Genomic DNA, 18,079 nt, shown 5'->3' on the forward strand with positions numbered 1-18,079 from the left:
GAGAGAGATAGAGAGGGATGGGGTGTTACCTGCTACGACCCCGGAGGAGAGGGTAGAGAGAGAGATAGAGAGGGATGGGGTGTTACCTGCTACGAACCCGGAGGAGATGGTAGCGATGACAGGACTTTGTCTGGTGCTGACCTTACTGAGGGGCTTGAAGAGGAGGCCATCTCTGGCCATAGCAAACAGTACGCGGGGCATAGGGAACATGGAACCCAACAGACTGTACAGGAGACAGACACAGAGAGCCATCAGACATGTTACAGTCTCAGGTTTATGCCCTAAATGGCACCCTATTCCCTATATAGTGCACTACTTTTGACCAGGGCCAATAGGGTAGTGCACTATAAAGGGATAAGGGTGCCATTTGTCATTCAGACTCAGCACAGGACCACGTTACAATCTCAGCAAAACAGCTATAACAACAGAATACAAGGCCAAATTTACAAAGCATTTGCAACCTGGTAACTATGGTTAATCTATTTTTAGAATGGAGACAGACAGACAGACAGACAGACAGACAGACAGACAGACAGACAGACAGACAGACAGACAGACAGACAGACAGACAGACAGACAGGCCAACCGACTAACTGAAATGATGCCTGACCAGGGACTTCACATGTTCTCCTACCTGGTGGAGAGGGCGCAGAGCGAGCCGACAGCCACCACATACTTGGCGGGCCCCCAGCCGATGTACTCGAAGGCCACGGGCAGCGGGCTGTTAACATTCAGCWTGTAGTAGGGCATGATCAGAGTGAGGGCCGCCGACACGGCGAAGTAGGCCAGGAAACAGATGAGGAGAGACGCCACGATGCCCAGCGGGATGGACTTCTGAGGGTTCTTCACCTCCTCACCTGGAGAGAGACAWTGAATGAATGAAGAGCTGTCAATCAATCAGTCCATCAATCGATTGGCCAGTCTTGTAGATTGGCCAGTCAGTAGATMGGTCAATCAGTCGATCAATCAGCCAATATCGATCAAGCAAGCAAGCAAGGTTTAATCATGAAGAATATCGACTGTTACAATGTGCCTAAACATTGACCCCAAAAGTTTTCTGGTAGAGTGGACATTACCAAAGATACTGTATGGACAAAGCTTGGAGAAGCGCCTGGCTTATTAACGTTTCTTTAGGATGGAAATGTTTCTGATGTATATAGGTTAGTGTGTCTGTGCATGTTCAAAGATCAAAGCAGGTAGGCCTACTTGTTGTGGCGATGCAGTCGAAGCCTACGAAGGCGTAGAAACAGGTAGCGGCTCCAGAGATTGTCCCGTCGAAACCGTACGGGAAGAACCCTCCATCCCCATCATACTGGTCACGTTGACTGTAGAGTTAGGTTCCTGGAGAAGTCACAAAACAAGACATATATACTGGTCACGTTGACTGTAGAGGCTAGTTCCTGGAGAGGTCACAATACAAGACATATATACTGGTCACGTTGACTGTAGAGGTTAGGTCCTGGAAGATCACAATACAAGACATATATACTGGTCACGTTGACTGTAGAGGTTAGGTTCCTGGAGAGTCACAATACAAGACATATATACTGGTCACGTTGACTGTAGAGGTTAGGTTCCTGGAGAGGTCACAATACAAGACATATACTGGTCACGTTGACTGTAGAGGCTAGGTTCCTGGAGAGTCACAATATAGGAAATGTTTGCAAATTTATGAGAGATATAACAGAAATACCTGATTTACATAAGTATTCAGACCCTTTGCAATAAAACTCAAAATTGAGCTCAGGTGCATCTGTTTCATTGATGTATCCTTGAGATGTTTATACAACTTGATGGAGTCCACCTGTGGTAAATTCTATTGATTGGACATGACTTGGAAAGGCAAAAACCTGTCGATATAAGGTCCCACAGTGTGGACAGCGCATGTCAGAGCAAAAACCAAGCCACGAGGTCGAAGGAATTGTCCGTAGAGCTCCGAGATAGATTTTGTCGAGGCACAGCTGGGGAAGGTACAAAAACATTTCTGCAGCAATGAAGTCCCCAAGAACACAGTGGCCTCCATCATTCTTAAATGGAAGAAGTTTGGAACCACCAAGAATCTTCCTAGAACTGGCTGCGCCGGCCAAACTGAGCCACAGGGAGAAGAGCCTTGGTCAGGGAGATGACCAAGAACCTGATGGTCACTCTGACAGAGCTTCTGAGTTCCTCTGTGGAGGTGCTAGAACCTTCAAGGACAACCCTCTCTGCCGCATTTGACCAATCAGGCCTTTATGTTAGAGTGGCCAGATGGAATCCACTCCTCAGTAAAAGGCACATGACAGCCCGCTTGGAGTTTGCCAAAAGGCACCAAAGGACTCTCAGACCATAGAGAAACAAGATTCTCTGGTCTGATGAAAACAAGATTGAACTCTTTGGCCTGAATGCCAAGCCTCACGTCTGGAGGAACACTGGCACCATCCCTACGGGGAAGCATGGGGGTGGCATCATCACGCTATGGGGATGTTTTTCAGCGGCAGGGACTGGGAGACTAGTCAGGATCGAGGGAAAGATGAACGGAGCAAAGTACAGAGAGACCCTTGATGAAACCTGATCCAGAGCGCTCAGGACCTCAGACTGGGGCGAAGGTTCACCTTCCACAGGACAATGACCCTAAGCACACAGCCAAGACAACGCAGGTGTGGCTTTGGGACAAGTCTCTGAATGCCTTGAGTGGCCCAGCCAGAGCCCGGACTTTAACCCGATCTAACATTTCTGGAGAGACCTGAAAATAGCTGTGCAGCAACGTCCCCACCAACGTGACAGAGCTTGAGATAATCTGCAGAGAAGAATGGGAAAACTCCCCAAATACAGGTGTGCCAAGCTTGTAGCGTCATACCCAAGAAGACTCAAGTAAAGGGTCTGAATACTTCTGTAAATGTGATATTTAGGTTTTCATTTTTAATAACTAGCAAGCATTTCTAAAAACCTGTTTTTGCTTTGTCATTATTCGGAAGTTTACATACACCTTAGCCAAACACATTTAAACTCGGTTTTCCCAATTCCTGACATTAAATCATTGTAACAATTCTCTGTTTTAGGTCAGTTAGGATCACCACTTTATTTTAAGGATGTGAAATGTCAGAATAATAATAGAGAGAATGATTTATTTCAGCTTTTATTTCTTTCACACATTCCCAGTGGGTCAGAAGTTTACGTACACTCAATTAGTATTTGGTAGCATTGCCTTTAAATTGTTTAACTTGGATCAAACATTTTGCGTAGCCATCCACAAGCTTCCCACAATAAATTGGGTGAATTTTGCCCATTCCTCCTGACAGACCTGGTGTAACTGAGTCAGGTTTGTAGGCCTCCTTGCTTGCACACGCTTTTTCAGTTCTGCCCACACATTCTATAGGATTGAGGTCAGGGCTTTGTAATGACCACCAATACCTTGACTTTGTTGTCCTTAAGCCATTTTGCTACAACTTTGGAAGTATGCTTGGGTCATTGTCTATTTGGAAGAACCCATTTGCGACCAAGCTTTAACTTCCTGACTGATGTCTTGAGAGTTGCTTCAAATATCCACGTAATTTTCCTGCCTATGATCCATCTATTTTGAAGTGCACCAGTCCCTCCTGCAGCAAAGCACCCCCACAACATGATGCTACCACCCCCGTGTTCACTGGTTGGGAGTGTTCTTCAGCTTGCAAGCCTCCCATTTTTACTCCAAACATAACGATGTCATTATGACCAAACAGTTCTATTTTTGTTTCATCAGACAGAGGACATTTCCCAAAAAGTAAATCTTTGTCCCCATGTAGTTGCAAACGTAGTCTGACTTTTTTATGGCGGTTTTGGAGCAGTGGCTTCTTCCTTGCTGACGGCCTTTCAGGTTATGTCGATATATGACTTGTTTTACTGGGGATATAGATACTTTTGTACCTGTTTCCTCCAGCATCTTCACAAGGTCCTTTGCTGTTGCTCTGGGATTGATTTGCACTTTTCGCACCAAAGTACATTCATCTCTAGGAGACAGAACGCGTCCCTTCCTGAGCAGTATGACGGCTGTGGGGTCCATGGTGTTATACTTGCGTACTATTGTTTGTACAGATGAAAGTGGTACCTTCAGGCGTTTGGAAATTGCTTCCAAGATGAACCAGACTTGTGGAGGTCTGCAATTTGTTTCTGAGGTCTTGGCTGATTTCTTTTGATTCCCATGATGTCAAGCAAAGAGGCACTGAGTTTGAAGTAGGCCTTGAAATACATCCACAGGTACACCTCCAATTGACTCAAATTATGTAAATTAGCTTATCAGAAGCTTATAAAGCCATGACATAATTTTCTGTAATTTTCCAAGCTGTTTAAAGGCACAGTCAACTAGTGTATGTAAACTTCTGACCCACTAGAATTGTGATACAGTGAGTTATAAGTGAAATAATCTGTAAACAATTGTTGGAAAAATGACTTGTGTCGTTGTGCACAAGGTAGATGTCCTAACCGACTTGCCAAAAATATAGTTTGTTAACAAGAAAGTGTGTGGAGTGGTTGAAAAACGAGTTTTAATGACTCCAACTAAGTGTATGGAAACTTCCAACTTCAACTGTATATATATATATACATATAGGGTTGCAAAATTCTAGTAACTTCCCAACTCTTCCCTGGTTTTCCAGAAACCTCTGTGAAAGATTCACGCTAATATTTCCTGCTAATAAGATTCACGCTAATATTTCCTGCCAATACCACGGCTAAAACACGCTCACAATCTATTTGTAGAAGATGTGTTAGAACAACCACTGAAGTTTCTAGCAAGTTTGGTATGACGAAGGATAGCTCATGTATTTAATCAAACATGGTTGCATACTGAAATTCCGCTTAGCGTTGATGAGCACCTCCTGACTGATAGCCAGTTCCCGATGTCCTCCTTGACAAAGCCCGCTACAATGACAAACAGAAGCACCAGGATGTTGCGAGGCCGTGAAGATCTTGTTGACTATTGCCGATTCCTGGACACCAAAAGCCAGCAGACCTTCACAGGACAGAAACACGTGAAACATGTGTTCATCATCATCATCATCATTACCAGACAGTTTTAATGTCTCTATGTTGTTAAACGAACCACTGATTAATCAGTCAATCAATCTTATTTAGTTTACCTGCCAGGAGCATAATGAGCCCAGCAGCAAAGAAGTCTGGGTATTCTGCGAGGCCCGGGAGGCCCATGTAAAGGTTTTCTTTGAAGAAATTCCCCATGACGTTGCCGATGAGGTCATCAAAGGTTCCGCTCCAAGCCCTCGCCACACTGGACGTCCCTGACAGGATAATGACGAGAGGAGATTAGCCATGTGACAATAGATGGATCAATCAAGCCTTTACACTGGTGGGAATTGGCCTTTATGGATAGGGCTAAATTCAAATGTTTCTTACAGAAGACACATGAAAAGCATATGCGTAACCATGGTAGCAATTGAAAGGGAACAGTTTAGAGATAATGTGAAAATTCTTAGACCAAAGGTGAGGGGACACAACAGTTCACCTGACACAAGACTGAATCCAAACATTAAACTGTTGATTTTATGCGCATTTTACATTTACTGTACTTTTCGCCACATTTGTTGACGACGAAATCTGAAAATAGTCTGGATACATTCCGTAACATGATAAGAATATTCCTGGAAAATGTGGGGTAGGTGCAACATAAGACAAGAAAATMACAAGGSTTTGAGTGAGAGGAKTAGCTGGTGTCTCCAAGTGGCCACWCATGTCCACAGTTACTAAGTAATTGTAGTTTTCAACTATAAGGTGCTTTTTTAGAGCTCTCCTACTGTAGCTTTGCCAATGGGTATCTAGAGCAGGCAGACYAGTAGTTGTTTTGTTGGAACACAACCCTGCATCCCAGCCATCACACAATTACTGTTCTTGTTTATGGGATCCAGAAAACTGCCCATTATACATCGCAATCTGGTGGGCATGATTTGAAAGATTGTTCTATTGCCAACATGACTAGCTAAGTTATACAATACGATCTTAGATTGCTTTCACAAGGCAATTCAGAGAAACAGATTCAGAACATTCCAGGGTATGACACAATAAATAAACAATAAACAATAAACACAACAATAAACATATTGATCATACATGTTGACACTGTATATGACATGAGTTTTAGTGCCCATTTGGGGTGTAATGACGTCAAAGCGGTATTTATTATAATCCTCAACGTCTCATCTTTCATTAATTCCTTTTAATTTACAGAATTTCCCTCAACTCAGACAGATGTTCTTTTTGCAAAAGTTGCCCAATTAGCAGGAGGAAATGGGGGAAAACGTCTTGTAGCATGCCTGCTATCAGTCAAAACCCCATTCAGCGCAGTATAGCCCACTACGTTCCAATGTAGCCGTTTTTTTTAATCTTCAACCCATATACGGATAAGTGTGTAAAGTCCTACACAGTCAATCCACCAATCAGTACTCATCGTTTTATCACGCAGTGTCATACAAATGGGGCGGCAGGTAGCCTAGTGGTTAGAGCGTTGGAACCCCGAGCTGACAAGGTAAAAAATCGGTCGTTCTGCCCCTGAACAAGACAGTTAACCCACCGTTCCTAAGCCGTCATTGAAAATAAGAATTTGTTCTTAATTGACTTGCCTAGTTAAATAAAGYTTKAAAAAAAACATCCCTGAGAAGATAACGATAAGAGTAGAGAGTTAATTTTGAATCKTAATTTTACTGTATTGTGTCATATCGTACATACCCAGAGCGCAGAGAGCGCCCTAGAGGGTAGATATGAATGTGATTGGTTAAGTTTAGGCAATAAATGTGATTGGTTAACCTTAGGTAAATGACTCCAACTATCTAGACTCTTAATTATCAGTTAATTTAACTGCCGTTGTTTTTAAGAGCACAGTAGCACGTCCTGGTTGAAACTCCAGACGAGCTTCAATGCCATACAACTCTCCTTCCGTGGCCTCCAACTGCTCTTAAATGCAAGTCAAACTAAATGCATGCTCTTCAACTGATCGCTGCCCGCACCTGCCCTCCCGTGCAGCATCACTACTCTGGACGGTTCTGACTTAGAATATGTGGACAACTAGAAATACCTAYGTGTCTGGTTAGWCTGTAAACTCTCCTTCCAGACTCACATTAAGCATCTCCAATCCAAAGTTAAATCTAGAATGTGCTTCCTATTTTGCAAAAAAGCGTCCTTCACTCATGCTGCCAAACACACTGTAATGAAACAGGCAGGGAGCAGGTCTCGAACCATCGACCTTCTAGCCCGAAGTCAGCGGCTATCGACTGTGCCGCAAAAGCATGCTCGTGCGGCAGAGTCGATATCCGCGCTTATGACCCCAGGGTCGTTACAATACCTCGTAAAACTTGACTATCCTGACGATTCTTGACTTTGGCGATGTCATTTACAAAATATCTCCAACACTCTACTGAGAAAATGGTTGCGGTCTATCACAGTGCAAAATCACTGAAGCTGGACACTCATATCTCCCTCACTAACTTTAAGCATCAGCTGAGAGCAGCTCACGGATCACTGCACCTGTAAATAGCCCATCTGTAAATAGCCCATCTGTAAATAGCCCATCTGTAAATAGCCCATCTGTCATAACCCATCTGTACATAGCCCAATCTGTACATAGCCCTTGTACATAGCCCATCTGTACAGAGTGCATTTATGTAAATTCATAAAACATGTGGGATCGGTACGTCAAAAATCTCTTCCCAACTATTTTGCAATCTATATGGCACTGCTATCAAATTTTTGGTCCTTAAATGAAACTGGTATATATTTTATATATCACAATTCTCTTTAACCAATGATGGTCTTTAACGCAGGGCGAGACAAGTTCCTTACCTTTTCCCCCTTCCACTTTCCTCATCCATTCTTTGTGGTAATGCTGTTGGTTGTAATTTTGGGTAGAGCAGACATTCCATATACACTGCTCAAAAAAATAAAGGGAACACTTAAACAACACAATGTAACTCCAAGTCAATCACACTTCTGTGAAATCAAAACTGTCCACTTAGGAAGCAACACTGATTGACAAATTTCACATGCTGTTGTGCAAATGGAATAGACAAAATGTGGAAATTATAGGCATTAGCAAGACACCCCCAAAAAAGGAGTGATTCTGCAGGTGGTGACCACAGACCACTTCTCAGTTCCTATGCTTCCTGGCTGATGTTTTGGTCACTTTTGAATGCTGGCGGCTGCTCTCACTCTAGTGGTAGCATGAGACGGAGTCTACAACCCACACAGTGGCTCAGGTAGTGCAGTTTCCAGGATGGCACATCAATGCGAGCTGTGGCAAAAGGTTTGCTGTGTCTGTCAGCGTAGTGTCCAGAGCATGGAGGCGCTACCGAGAGACAGGCCAGTACATCAGGAGACGTGGAGGAGGCCGTAGGAGGGCAAACCACAGCAGCAGGACCGCTACTCCCGCCTTTGTGCAAGGAGGTGCACTGCCAGAGCCCTGCAAAATGACTCCAGCAGGCCACAAATGTGCATGTGTCAGCATATGGTCTCACAAGGGGTCTGAGGATCTCATCTCGGTACCTAATGGCAGTCAGGCTACCTCTGGGGAGCACATGGAGGGCTGTGCGGCCCACAAAGAAATGCCACCCACCACACATGACTGACCATCGCCAAACGGGTCATGGCTGGAGGATGTTGCAGGCAGCAGAACGTTCTCCACGGCGTCTCCAGACTCTGTCACGTCTGTCACATGTGCTCATGTGCTCAGTGTGAACCTGCTTCTATCTGTGAAGAGCACAGGGCGCCAGTGGCGAATTTGCCAATCTTGGGTTCTCTGGCAAATGCCAAACGTCCTGCAGGTGTTGGGCTGTAAGCACAACCCCCTGTGGACGTCGGGCCTCATACCACCCTCTAGGAGTCTGTTTCTGACCGTTTGAGCAGACACACATGCACATTTGTGGCCTGCTGGAGGTCATTTTGCAGGGCGTGGCAGTGCACCTCCTGCACAAAGGCGGAGGTAGCGGTCCTGCTGCTGGGTTGTTGCCTCCTACGGCCCTCCACGTCTCCTGATGTACTTGTATTTGCACAACAGCATGTGAAATTTATTGTCAACAGTGTTGCTTCCTAAGTGGCCAGTTTGATTTCACAGAAGTGTGATTGACTTGGAGTTACATTGTGTTGTTTAAGTGTTCCCTTTATTTTTTTGAGCAGTGTATTTATGTTAGCTGCATGTATGACATAATCTACAGTGGTCTGACCTTCCCATGTATGACATAACCTACCAGTGGTCTGACCTCTCCCATGTATGACATAACTCTACAGTGGTCTGCCCTCTCCATGTATGACATAACTCTACAGTGGTCTGACTCTCCTGTATGACATAATCTACAGTGTCTGACTCTCCCATGTATGACATAACTCTACCAGTGGTCTGACCTCTCCCATGTATGACATAACTCTATCCAGTGGTCTTTATGATATCATTTACAAAGATTATACTTTTTTTATTGTGTTTTTACTTAATTTAACCTTTATTTAACTAGGCAAGTCAGTTAAGAACAATTCTTATTTACAATGACGGCTACAAAGGCAAAAGGCCTCCTAATATATTTGAGTTGACCACAATATTTTTTGTATTATTTTGATTGTCTTTTTTGGTGGATTAAATTGAAATTGCAAACAACTTTCTATGGCTATATTTTAGAGTGATATTTGGGGAGATGATTTCTTTTCAAATAACTGAAAGTGAGAGGTTGTAACTGAATAAAGGGGAGGTTGTAATCTGAATAAAGGGAGAGTTTGTAATCTGAATAAAGGGAGAGGTTGTATCTGATTAAAGGAGAGGTTGTGATCTGAATAAAGTGAGAGGTTGTAATCTGAATAAGGGGAGGTTGTATCTGATAAGGGAGAGGTTGTACTGAATAAGGGAGAGGTTGTAATCTGAATAAGTAAAGGTTTGATAATGAATAAAGGAAGTGTTGTAATCTGAATAAAGGGAGAGGTTGTAATCTGAAATAAGGGAGGGTTGTAATCTGAATAAAGGGAGAGGTTGTATCTGAATAAAGGGAGAGGTTGTAATCTGAATAAAGTAAGAGGGTTGTAATCTGAATAAAGGGAGAGGTTGTAATCTGAATAAATGAGAGAGGTTGTAATCTGAATAAGGGAGAGTTGTATCTGAATAAAGGGAGAGTTTGTAATCTGAATAAAGGGAGAGGTTGTAATCTGAATAAAGGGAGAGTTGTAATTTGAATAAAGTAAGAGGTTGTAATCTGAATAAAGGGAGAGGTTGTAACTGAATAAATGGAGCAGGTTGTAATCTGAATAAAGGAGAGGTTGTAATCTGAATAAAGGGAGAGGTTGTAATATGAATAAAGGGAGAGGTTGTAATCTGAATAAAGGGAAGAGGTTGTAATCTGAATAAAGGGAGAGGTTGTAATCTGAAATAAGTAGAGGTTGTAATCTGAATAAAGGGAGAGGTTGTAATCTGAATAAATGGAGAGGTTGTAATCTGAATAAAGGGGAGGTTGTAATCTGAATAAAGGGAGGTTGTATATGAATAAAGGGAGAGGTTGTGATCTGAATAAAGTGAGAGGTTGTAATCTGAATAAAGTGAGAGGTTGTAATCTGAATAAAGGGAGAGGTTGTATACTGAATAAAGGGAGAGGTTGTAATCTGAAATAAGGGAGGGTTGTAATCTGAATAAAGGGAGAGGTTGTAATCTGAATAAAGGGAGAGGTTGTATATGAATAAAGGGAGAGGTTGTGATCTGAATAAAGTGAGAGGTTGTAATCTGAATAAAGTGAGAGGTTGTAATCTGAATAAAGTGAGAGGTTGTAATCTGAATAAAGGAGAGGTTGTAATCTGAATAAAGGGAGAGGTTGTAATCTGAATAAAGGAGAGGTTGTAATCTGAATAAAGGGAGAGGTTGTAATCTGAATAAAGGGGAAAAAAGGCTTTTCTTGAACATACGGTGAGACATTCTTACTAACTTGCTAGAGAACCAGTTCGGATTTAAGTATAGCTTTTGTATGACTGAAGCCTTCAGTGAGAGGTCTAATGCTTCAGTATTTAATGATTTCTGCCCTCCGAATTCATATTCATTATATAAATTAGGCCCGTTTAATTTTGTCTGGCCGTTCCAAATAAAGTGCAATATTTTTTCTCTCACGTAATTTAAAAAGCAGGTCGGGGTGTAAGCAAGACATAAGACAATAGGTGAACTGGATATGACTAAGAGTTAATCAGGGTAAACTGGATATGACTAAGAGTTCAGGGTAAACTGGATATGACTAAAGAGTTAATCAAGGTAAACTGGGATATAGACTAAAGACTTAATCAGGGTAACTGGATATGATAAGATAAGTACTGGGATCTGACTAAAGAGTTAATCAGGGTAAACTGGGATATGACTAAAGAGTTAATCAAGGTAAACTGGGATATTTGACTAAAGAGTTAATCAGGTAACTGGGATATGACTAAAAGACTAATCAGGTTAACTGGATATGACTAAAGAGTTAATCAGGGTAAACTGGATATGATAAGAGTTAATCGGGTAAACTGGATATGACTAAAGAGTTAATCAAGGTAAACTGGGAATATGATAAGATTTAATCAGGGTAAACTGGGATATGACTAAAGAGTTAATCAGGGTAAACTGGGATATGACTAAAGAGTAATCAGGGTAAACTGGGATATGACTAAAGTTAATCAAGGTAAACTGGGATATGACTAAAGAGTTAAAAGGTAAACTGGGATATGACTAGACTTAATCAGGGTAACTGGGATATGATAAAGAGTTAATCAGGGTAACTGGGATATGACTAAGAGTTAATCAGGGTAAACTGGGATATGACTAAAGAGTTAATCAAGGTAAACTGGGATATGACTAAAGAGTTATCAAGGTAAACTGGGATATGATTAAAGAGTTAATCAAGGTACTGGGATAGATGACTAAAGAGTTAATCAGGTTAAACTGGGAATTGACTAAGAGTTAATCAAGGTAAACTGGGATATGAATAAAGACTTAATCAAGGTAAACTGGATATGACTAAAGAGTTAATCAGGGTAAACTGGTAATGACTAAAGAGTTATCAGGTAAACTGGATTGACTAAAGAGTTAATCAGGGTAAACTGGGATATGACTAAAGAGTTAATCAGGGTAAACTGGATATGACTAAAGAGTTAATCAGGGTAAACTGGAATATGACTAAAGACTTAATCAAGGTAAACTGGATATGAACTAAAAGGTTAATCAGGGTAAACTGGATATGACTAAAGAGTTAATCAAGGTAAACTGGGATATGACTAAAGACTTAATCAAGGTAAACTGGGATATGACTAAAGAGTTAATCAGGGTAAACTGGGATATGACTAAGAGTTAATCAGGGTAAACTGGGATATGACTAAAGAGTTAATCAGGGTAAACTGGATATGACTAAAGAGTTAATCAGGGTAAACTGGGATTGACTAAAGAGTTCATCAGGGTGATTTTTCCACAAATGGACAGGTATTTTCCTTTCCATGTTAGCAAGATCTTATCTATTTTTGCAAACTTTTTCTTAAAATGTTTGTAGTGAGATCGTTTTTTTTGTTTATAGAACCCGAGTATGTCCACGTCACCATCAGACCATTTTATTGGTAAACTACACAGTAATGTAAAAGTAGTATTTTTGTGTGATCCAATACATAATATAGTTCACGGATCATAATTTGGTTGTAATCCAGAGAGTTTAGAAAAAGTATCTAGATCCTCTATGAGGCCGTGGAGGGATTCTAATTGTGGATTTAAAAGAAAACATMAATCATCAGCGTACAATGACACCTTTGTTGATAAGCCACAGATTTCTAATCCCTTAATATTATTGTTGGATCTAATTTTAACAGCTAACATTTAGATSGCCACAATAAATACATATGCCGATAGTGGACAACCTTGTTTTACTCCTCTTGACAGTTTAAAACTTTCTGAGAAGTAACCATTCTTTACTCTTTTACACCAAGGTTACTACACATGATTTTAACCCATTTTATTAGAGATTCTCCAAAATGTAAATGTTCCAGGKATMTATATYTAAACTCCAGTCGTACTTAATCAAAAGCCTTTTTAAAGTCCGCTATGAAGAGCAGGACTGGTTTCCTAGATTTTTCTTATTGCTTTTTTGTTTCCAGTACTTGCCTTATATTATCTTCAATGTGTCYTCCATGTAAAAAACCTGTCTGATTAGAATGAATAATGTCRGACAAAACCTTTTAAATTCTATAKATTTTTCTAMAATTTTTGCATCACAACACTGAAGTGTAAAGGGCCTCCAATTCTTTAAATGGACTGGATCTTTATATTTYGACTGGATCTTTATATTTCTCARTTTGTATCCTTGCATGATTCTTGCCATTCTCCTTTGACCTCTCTCATCAACYAGCTATTTTCACCCACAGGACTGCCTCTGACTGGATGTTTTGTGTTTGTTGCATCATTCTTGGTAAACCCTAGACACTGTCGTGTGTGAAAAGCTCAGGAGTGCGGCTGTTTCTGAGATACTGAGTCCGGCGCGCCTGGTACCGCCGATCATACCATTATCAAAGTCGCTTAGGTCACACGTTTTGCCCATTCTAGCGTTCAATCGATCAGTAACTGAATGCCTCGATGCCCGTCTGCCTGCTTTATATAGGAAGTCACAGCCACGTGACTAACTGTCTGTAGGAGCGATCCATTTTCGTAAAACGGGGTGGCGTACCTAATAAACTGGCCTGTGAGTGTAGATCAGATAAGAATAGTTCACTCCCAAAATCATAGTTAGGAAAACTCCTGAAGCAGAATGAAGTAGTATGCAGTTGTATCTTACCTATGACGTAGGACAGCAACAGATTCCACCCGGTAATAAACGCCAGTAGCTCTCCTACCGTCACATAGCTGTACAGATACGCAGACCCCGTTTTGGGGACGCGGGCCCCGAARTCAGCGTAGCACAAGCCGGCAAAGATGGAGGCCACGGCAGCGATGAAGAAGGATATGATGATGCTGGGACCTGACGACGTCCTAGCAACCTAATAGATATGATAATCAATTAAATTGATTTTATAAATCCCTTTTTATATCAGCAGTATCCAGATACCCGGCCAAAACCCTAAAGAGCAAGCAATACAGATGCAGAAGCCCAGTGGCTAGGGAAACTCCCTAAAATATTATAGAAAGGTCCGGACACTGTTTTTGCGATTTCACTTTTTTTTTTACTTACCCCAACCAGCAATTCACTTCCTCATCCTCATTGTGCATTAAATACAATTTAATGTGTCCACCATCTGGTGACCTGCATCACTATACTGAGAGCGTTTGACATATTTGGTTATTTCTGSAGCATTTGTTCATGTTTTTTCAGAGCACCCATACTGCACAGCGAGAATGAGGAAGTGAATCAGTGGTTGGGGTAAGTTTCTCAAAAACAAATGAAATCACACCCTTTTACGCTGCTATTCTCTGTTTATCATCTATGCATAGTCACTTTAACTCTACCTACATGTACTGTACCTATTATCTCAATTACCTCGACTAACTGGTGTCCCCGCACATTGACTCTGTACCGCTACCCCCTGCATATAGCCTCGCTATTGTTATTTTACTGCTGCTCTTTAATTATTTAACAAAAGGCACATCTCAATAGGTGGTCCAGATACACTCATGACATGGCACAAGTGGGGGTGGTGGGGGGAGGGCGATGACATCAGAGGGCACCATCAGACCAACTTCCTGGAATGGCCTACTCCTTAAAGTTGGCAGTTGCTCAAAACARMTTTTTTTTTAACCCTTAAGTGTRCTTACTGTARTTCTAAGGTTCTAAAATAGTTGGAGTACATCTTRAAATATATTCAACCATTATCTTGTAAGATGGATGTCACGCCCCCCCAGGCGTCAAACCTGCGATGGATCGAAATCTATATATTTTTTATTTTACAGTACAAGTCAAAAGTTTGGACACACCTACTCATTCAGGGGTTTTTCTTTATTTTTACTATTTTCTACATTGTAGAATAATAGTGAAGACATCAAAACTATGAAATAACACATACGGAATCATGTATTAGCCAAAAAAGTGTTAAACAATTCAAAATATATGTTATATTTGAGATTCTTCAAAGTAGCCACCCTTTGCCTTGATGACAGCTTTGCACACTCTTGAATGAATCTACATATCTGCCAAATGTGGTGTTTTTATCACAAACTGACGACTATTTATGCTTCCTATACGTTTATAGTTACGTAAAAGTGTTACATTAAAAGTTTAGGTTAAAGTGTTACGTAAAGTGTTACATTAAAATGTTACGTTAAAATGTTACATTAACTGTTACATTTAAAGCATTACATTAAAGCATTACATTAAATTGTTACGTTAAAATGTTACATTAAAGTGTTACTTATGGCTAAGTGTTAAAGTATTAAAAAGTGTTGACAGGTAAACGTGGAAAAATTGAAAAGGATAAATGCAACAATCAGATATGTATCCATATAATCGCCCGCCTAGGTATAATTCGCCACCCCTTCTAGGTAATCCCCGCCCCCTAGGTATGCCCCACCCCCTAGGTACCGCCCAGTCCCCCCCCTAGGTAATCCCCACCCCCTAGGTTGGGGGGTAACGCTAGTCCCCACCCCCTAGGTAAATCCCCACCCCCTAGGTAATCCCCCACCCCCAGGGCCACCAAGTCAACAGTGTTAATTAAAGTAAATGAAGTTAACTAAAAGAAGTTGTATCCATACCTCTCCAGAGAGAACGTAGACCCCTGCCCCCAGGGTACTCCCCACTCCTAGGGCCACCAGGTCCAGGGTGGTGAGACAGCGGTTGAAAGTGGACTCCTCTCCCTCAGGCTCCAGAGGTTTTCTCCTGGACAGGCTCCGTACAAAGGAGCTCAATGAGTGGCAGGTCATCCTTCTATTGGGGTCAGGGGTTGGGGGAGGGAGAGAGAGGGGGGGGATGTAATGAGAGAAGGTAGAGAGAGAAAAGGGGATCAGTGGGCCGGGCCTAACACCGAATCATGTTAACGCCACTCTTCAAGAACATTACTTTCTAATAAGTTCAAAAGTTACATTGAAGAAAATACCTTTAAAACTGTCTGTCTTTACCACAGTTTGAAAGATCAGCAGTATAATATCAGAAACGTTATCAATAACCTTGATCAGTTTCCATGTATTTTCATGAAGTCTTCTATATGCAAACCGTGCTCTTTGTAAATCCACGGTAAAATCCATAAGCTACTTTATGGATTGTCCCTATCAGTAACATTCTTACACYAGGCTCGCTAACTCCAAAAGTTCAGCACCGCTGAGCGACAAGTCTGCATTCTTCTTTTAAAATGGCCCAAAATCACTATCATTAATCTACCAAATATGAAATACATAAAGATTTGTTTGTCTGCTTATCTGTTAGTGAGTGATTCCCTGCTACAGAGCTGTGCTGTGTTTAGGAGAGACAATTGATAGTGTTGATTATTCCTTCCTTCAATCACTTAATTATTTTATGCCTCCTCCTTTATCACCTGCCTGACAGAAGATTTCTGTTGCTTGTCGTTTTTCTCCTGATGCCCACTGGCTCTATAACTACGCCCTAACCTGCTACATGACTCATGACTCTAGCCAAAACTGAACTTGACAACTTTTATCCATGGGATAAACCTAAATGAGTCAAGTATGTAAGGAAATATTTACAGTATGTCATGTAAATACATGTTAACTAAACAGATATGTCATATAAAAACATGTATTAGGAATGTAATATCCAATAACAGGTGTGTGAATCAATAGAATGTGTACTCACCTCACGATAGAAGTTCCATGTTGTTATGTGTTCTGAGACGGAACATTAAGAATCAGAGACATTCCATTCAGCTCTCTCTCTCTCTCTCTCTCTCTCTCTCTCTCTCTCTCTCTCTCTCTCTCTCTCTCTCTCTCTCTCTCTCTCTCTCGCTCTCGCTCTCTCCACTGGGTGTTCGGTAGGGCCACTGCTCCCTCCTTCCTTACATTGGAGAGGACAAAAACAGAGGGGGAAGAATGAACCAGAGAATGATCCGCTAGCTAAATGCCACTATCTCGAAGGAGAATATATACAGTGGGGTATGAAATGATTGACACACTGTTTAAAGATGAGCAAAAATGAATGTATAAATTATGTAAATAATTCAAATACTGAACTATATTGTATGCTCCAAACATTTTGGAAATTATTTTATTTTATACTATACTTTTTCTCAAAAAGGTAGGGGTAAAAAATAAAATAATAATCTCACTTTGTGAGAATAACGCCACCGATTTTGAACCCTACCTTTTTGAGAAACAAAAATATTACTTGTTAAACAAAATCTATTTCTCTGAGCAATTGTATTAGTATATAATAATACAAATTTCAAAAATGTTTTAGCAAACGATGTACATGTAACTGCCAAAATAAAGCAAACACCAACATAAAGTGTTTTAATAAGGTGTTGGGGGCACCACGAGCCAGAACAGCTTCAATGCACCTTGGCATAGATTCTACAAGTGTCTGGAACTCGATTTCTTCCATGAGAAATTCCATCATTTCGTGTTTTGTTGATGGTGGATAACTGTCTCAGGAACCACACCAGAATCTCCCCTAAGTGTACAATTGGGTTGAGATCTGGTGACTGAGACAGCCATGGCATATGGTTTACATCGTTTTCATGCTCATCAACCCGTTCAGTGACCTCTCGTGCTCTGTGGATGAGGGCATTGTCATCCTATGGGGGCATAGACATGGTAGCCAAAATAATGGCCTGCCCAGTATTGTTATACATGACCCTAAGCATTATGGGATGTTAATTCCTTTATTAAATCAGGAAGGGTGTCAATAATTTCGGACCCCACTGTGACTGTCTGTCCACGCAGTTTCTTTCTCAGGGCACACTACGACACACCCTGCATTGTTGCCCTGTCCCTATCATCTCAGTTAGGTCCCAGCTGACTCTGGAGACAAGGTTATGTTTTTCTCTGCAATGTAGTTCCCAGCCAGCTCTCTGTCAGCAGCTGAGAGGCAGCCCTAACTATCAACCCTGACAGATAATGTCAAAATAATCACTATTAACTAATAGGTAATGTCATAATTATCCCTATCGGCCTTGTTAGCTAGATTATTAAGATGAGAGAGAGAGAGAGAGCAAG

The 18,079-nt window shown here is 41.4% G+C and overlaps 1 protein-coding gene across 1 annotated transcript in view; it reads right to left on the reverse strand.

Moving 5' to 3' along the window:
- LOC111968287 (cationic amino acid transporter 2-like) overlaps positions 1-17,015 on the reverse strand; it is a gene marked incomplete at its 3' end in the record, with an annotated part of 19,551 nt that extends 2,536 nt beyond the window's left edge. Inside the window, 11 exon segments of the mRNA XM_070444658.1 lie at positions 87-223; positions 635-857; positions 1,207-1,312; positions 1,482-1,525; positions 4,808-4,843; positions 4,846-4,906; positions 4,908-4,966; positions 5,094-5,249; positions 13,761-13,962; positions 15,668-15,839; positions 16,722-17,015. Of these exon segments, the coding sequence (XP_070300759.1) occupies positions 87-223; positions 635-857; positions 1,207-1,312; positions 1,482-1,525; positions 4,808-4,843; positions 4,846-4,906; positions 4,908-4,966; positions 5,094-5,249; positions 13,761-13,962; positions 15,668-15,835 (1,192 nt within the window).
- Between the last annotated feature and the right edge of the window lie 1,064 nt (positions 17,016-18,079).

The sequence above is a fragment of the Salvelinus sp. IW2-2015 genome, linkage group LG8, assembly GCF_002910315.2.
Source record: "Salvelinus sp. IW2-2015 linkage group LG8, ASM291031v2, whole genome shotgun sequence".
Lineage (NCBI taxonomy): Eukaryota > Metazoa > Chordata > Actinopteri > Salmoniformes > Salmonidae > Salvelinus > Salvelinus sp. IW2-2015.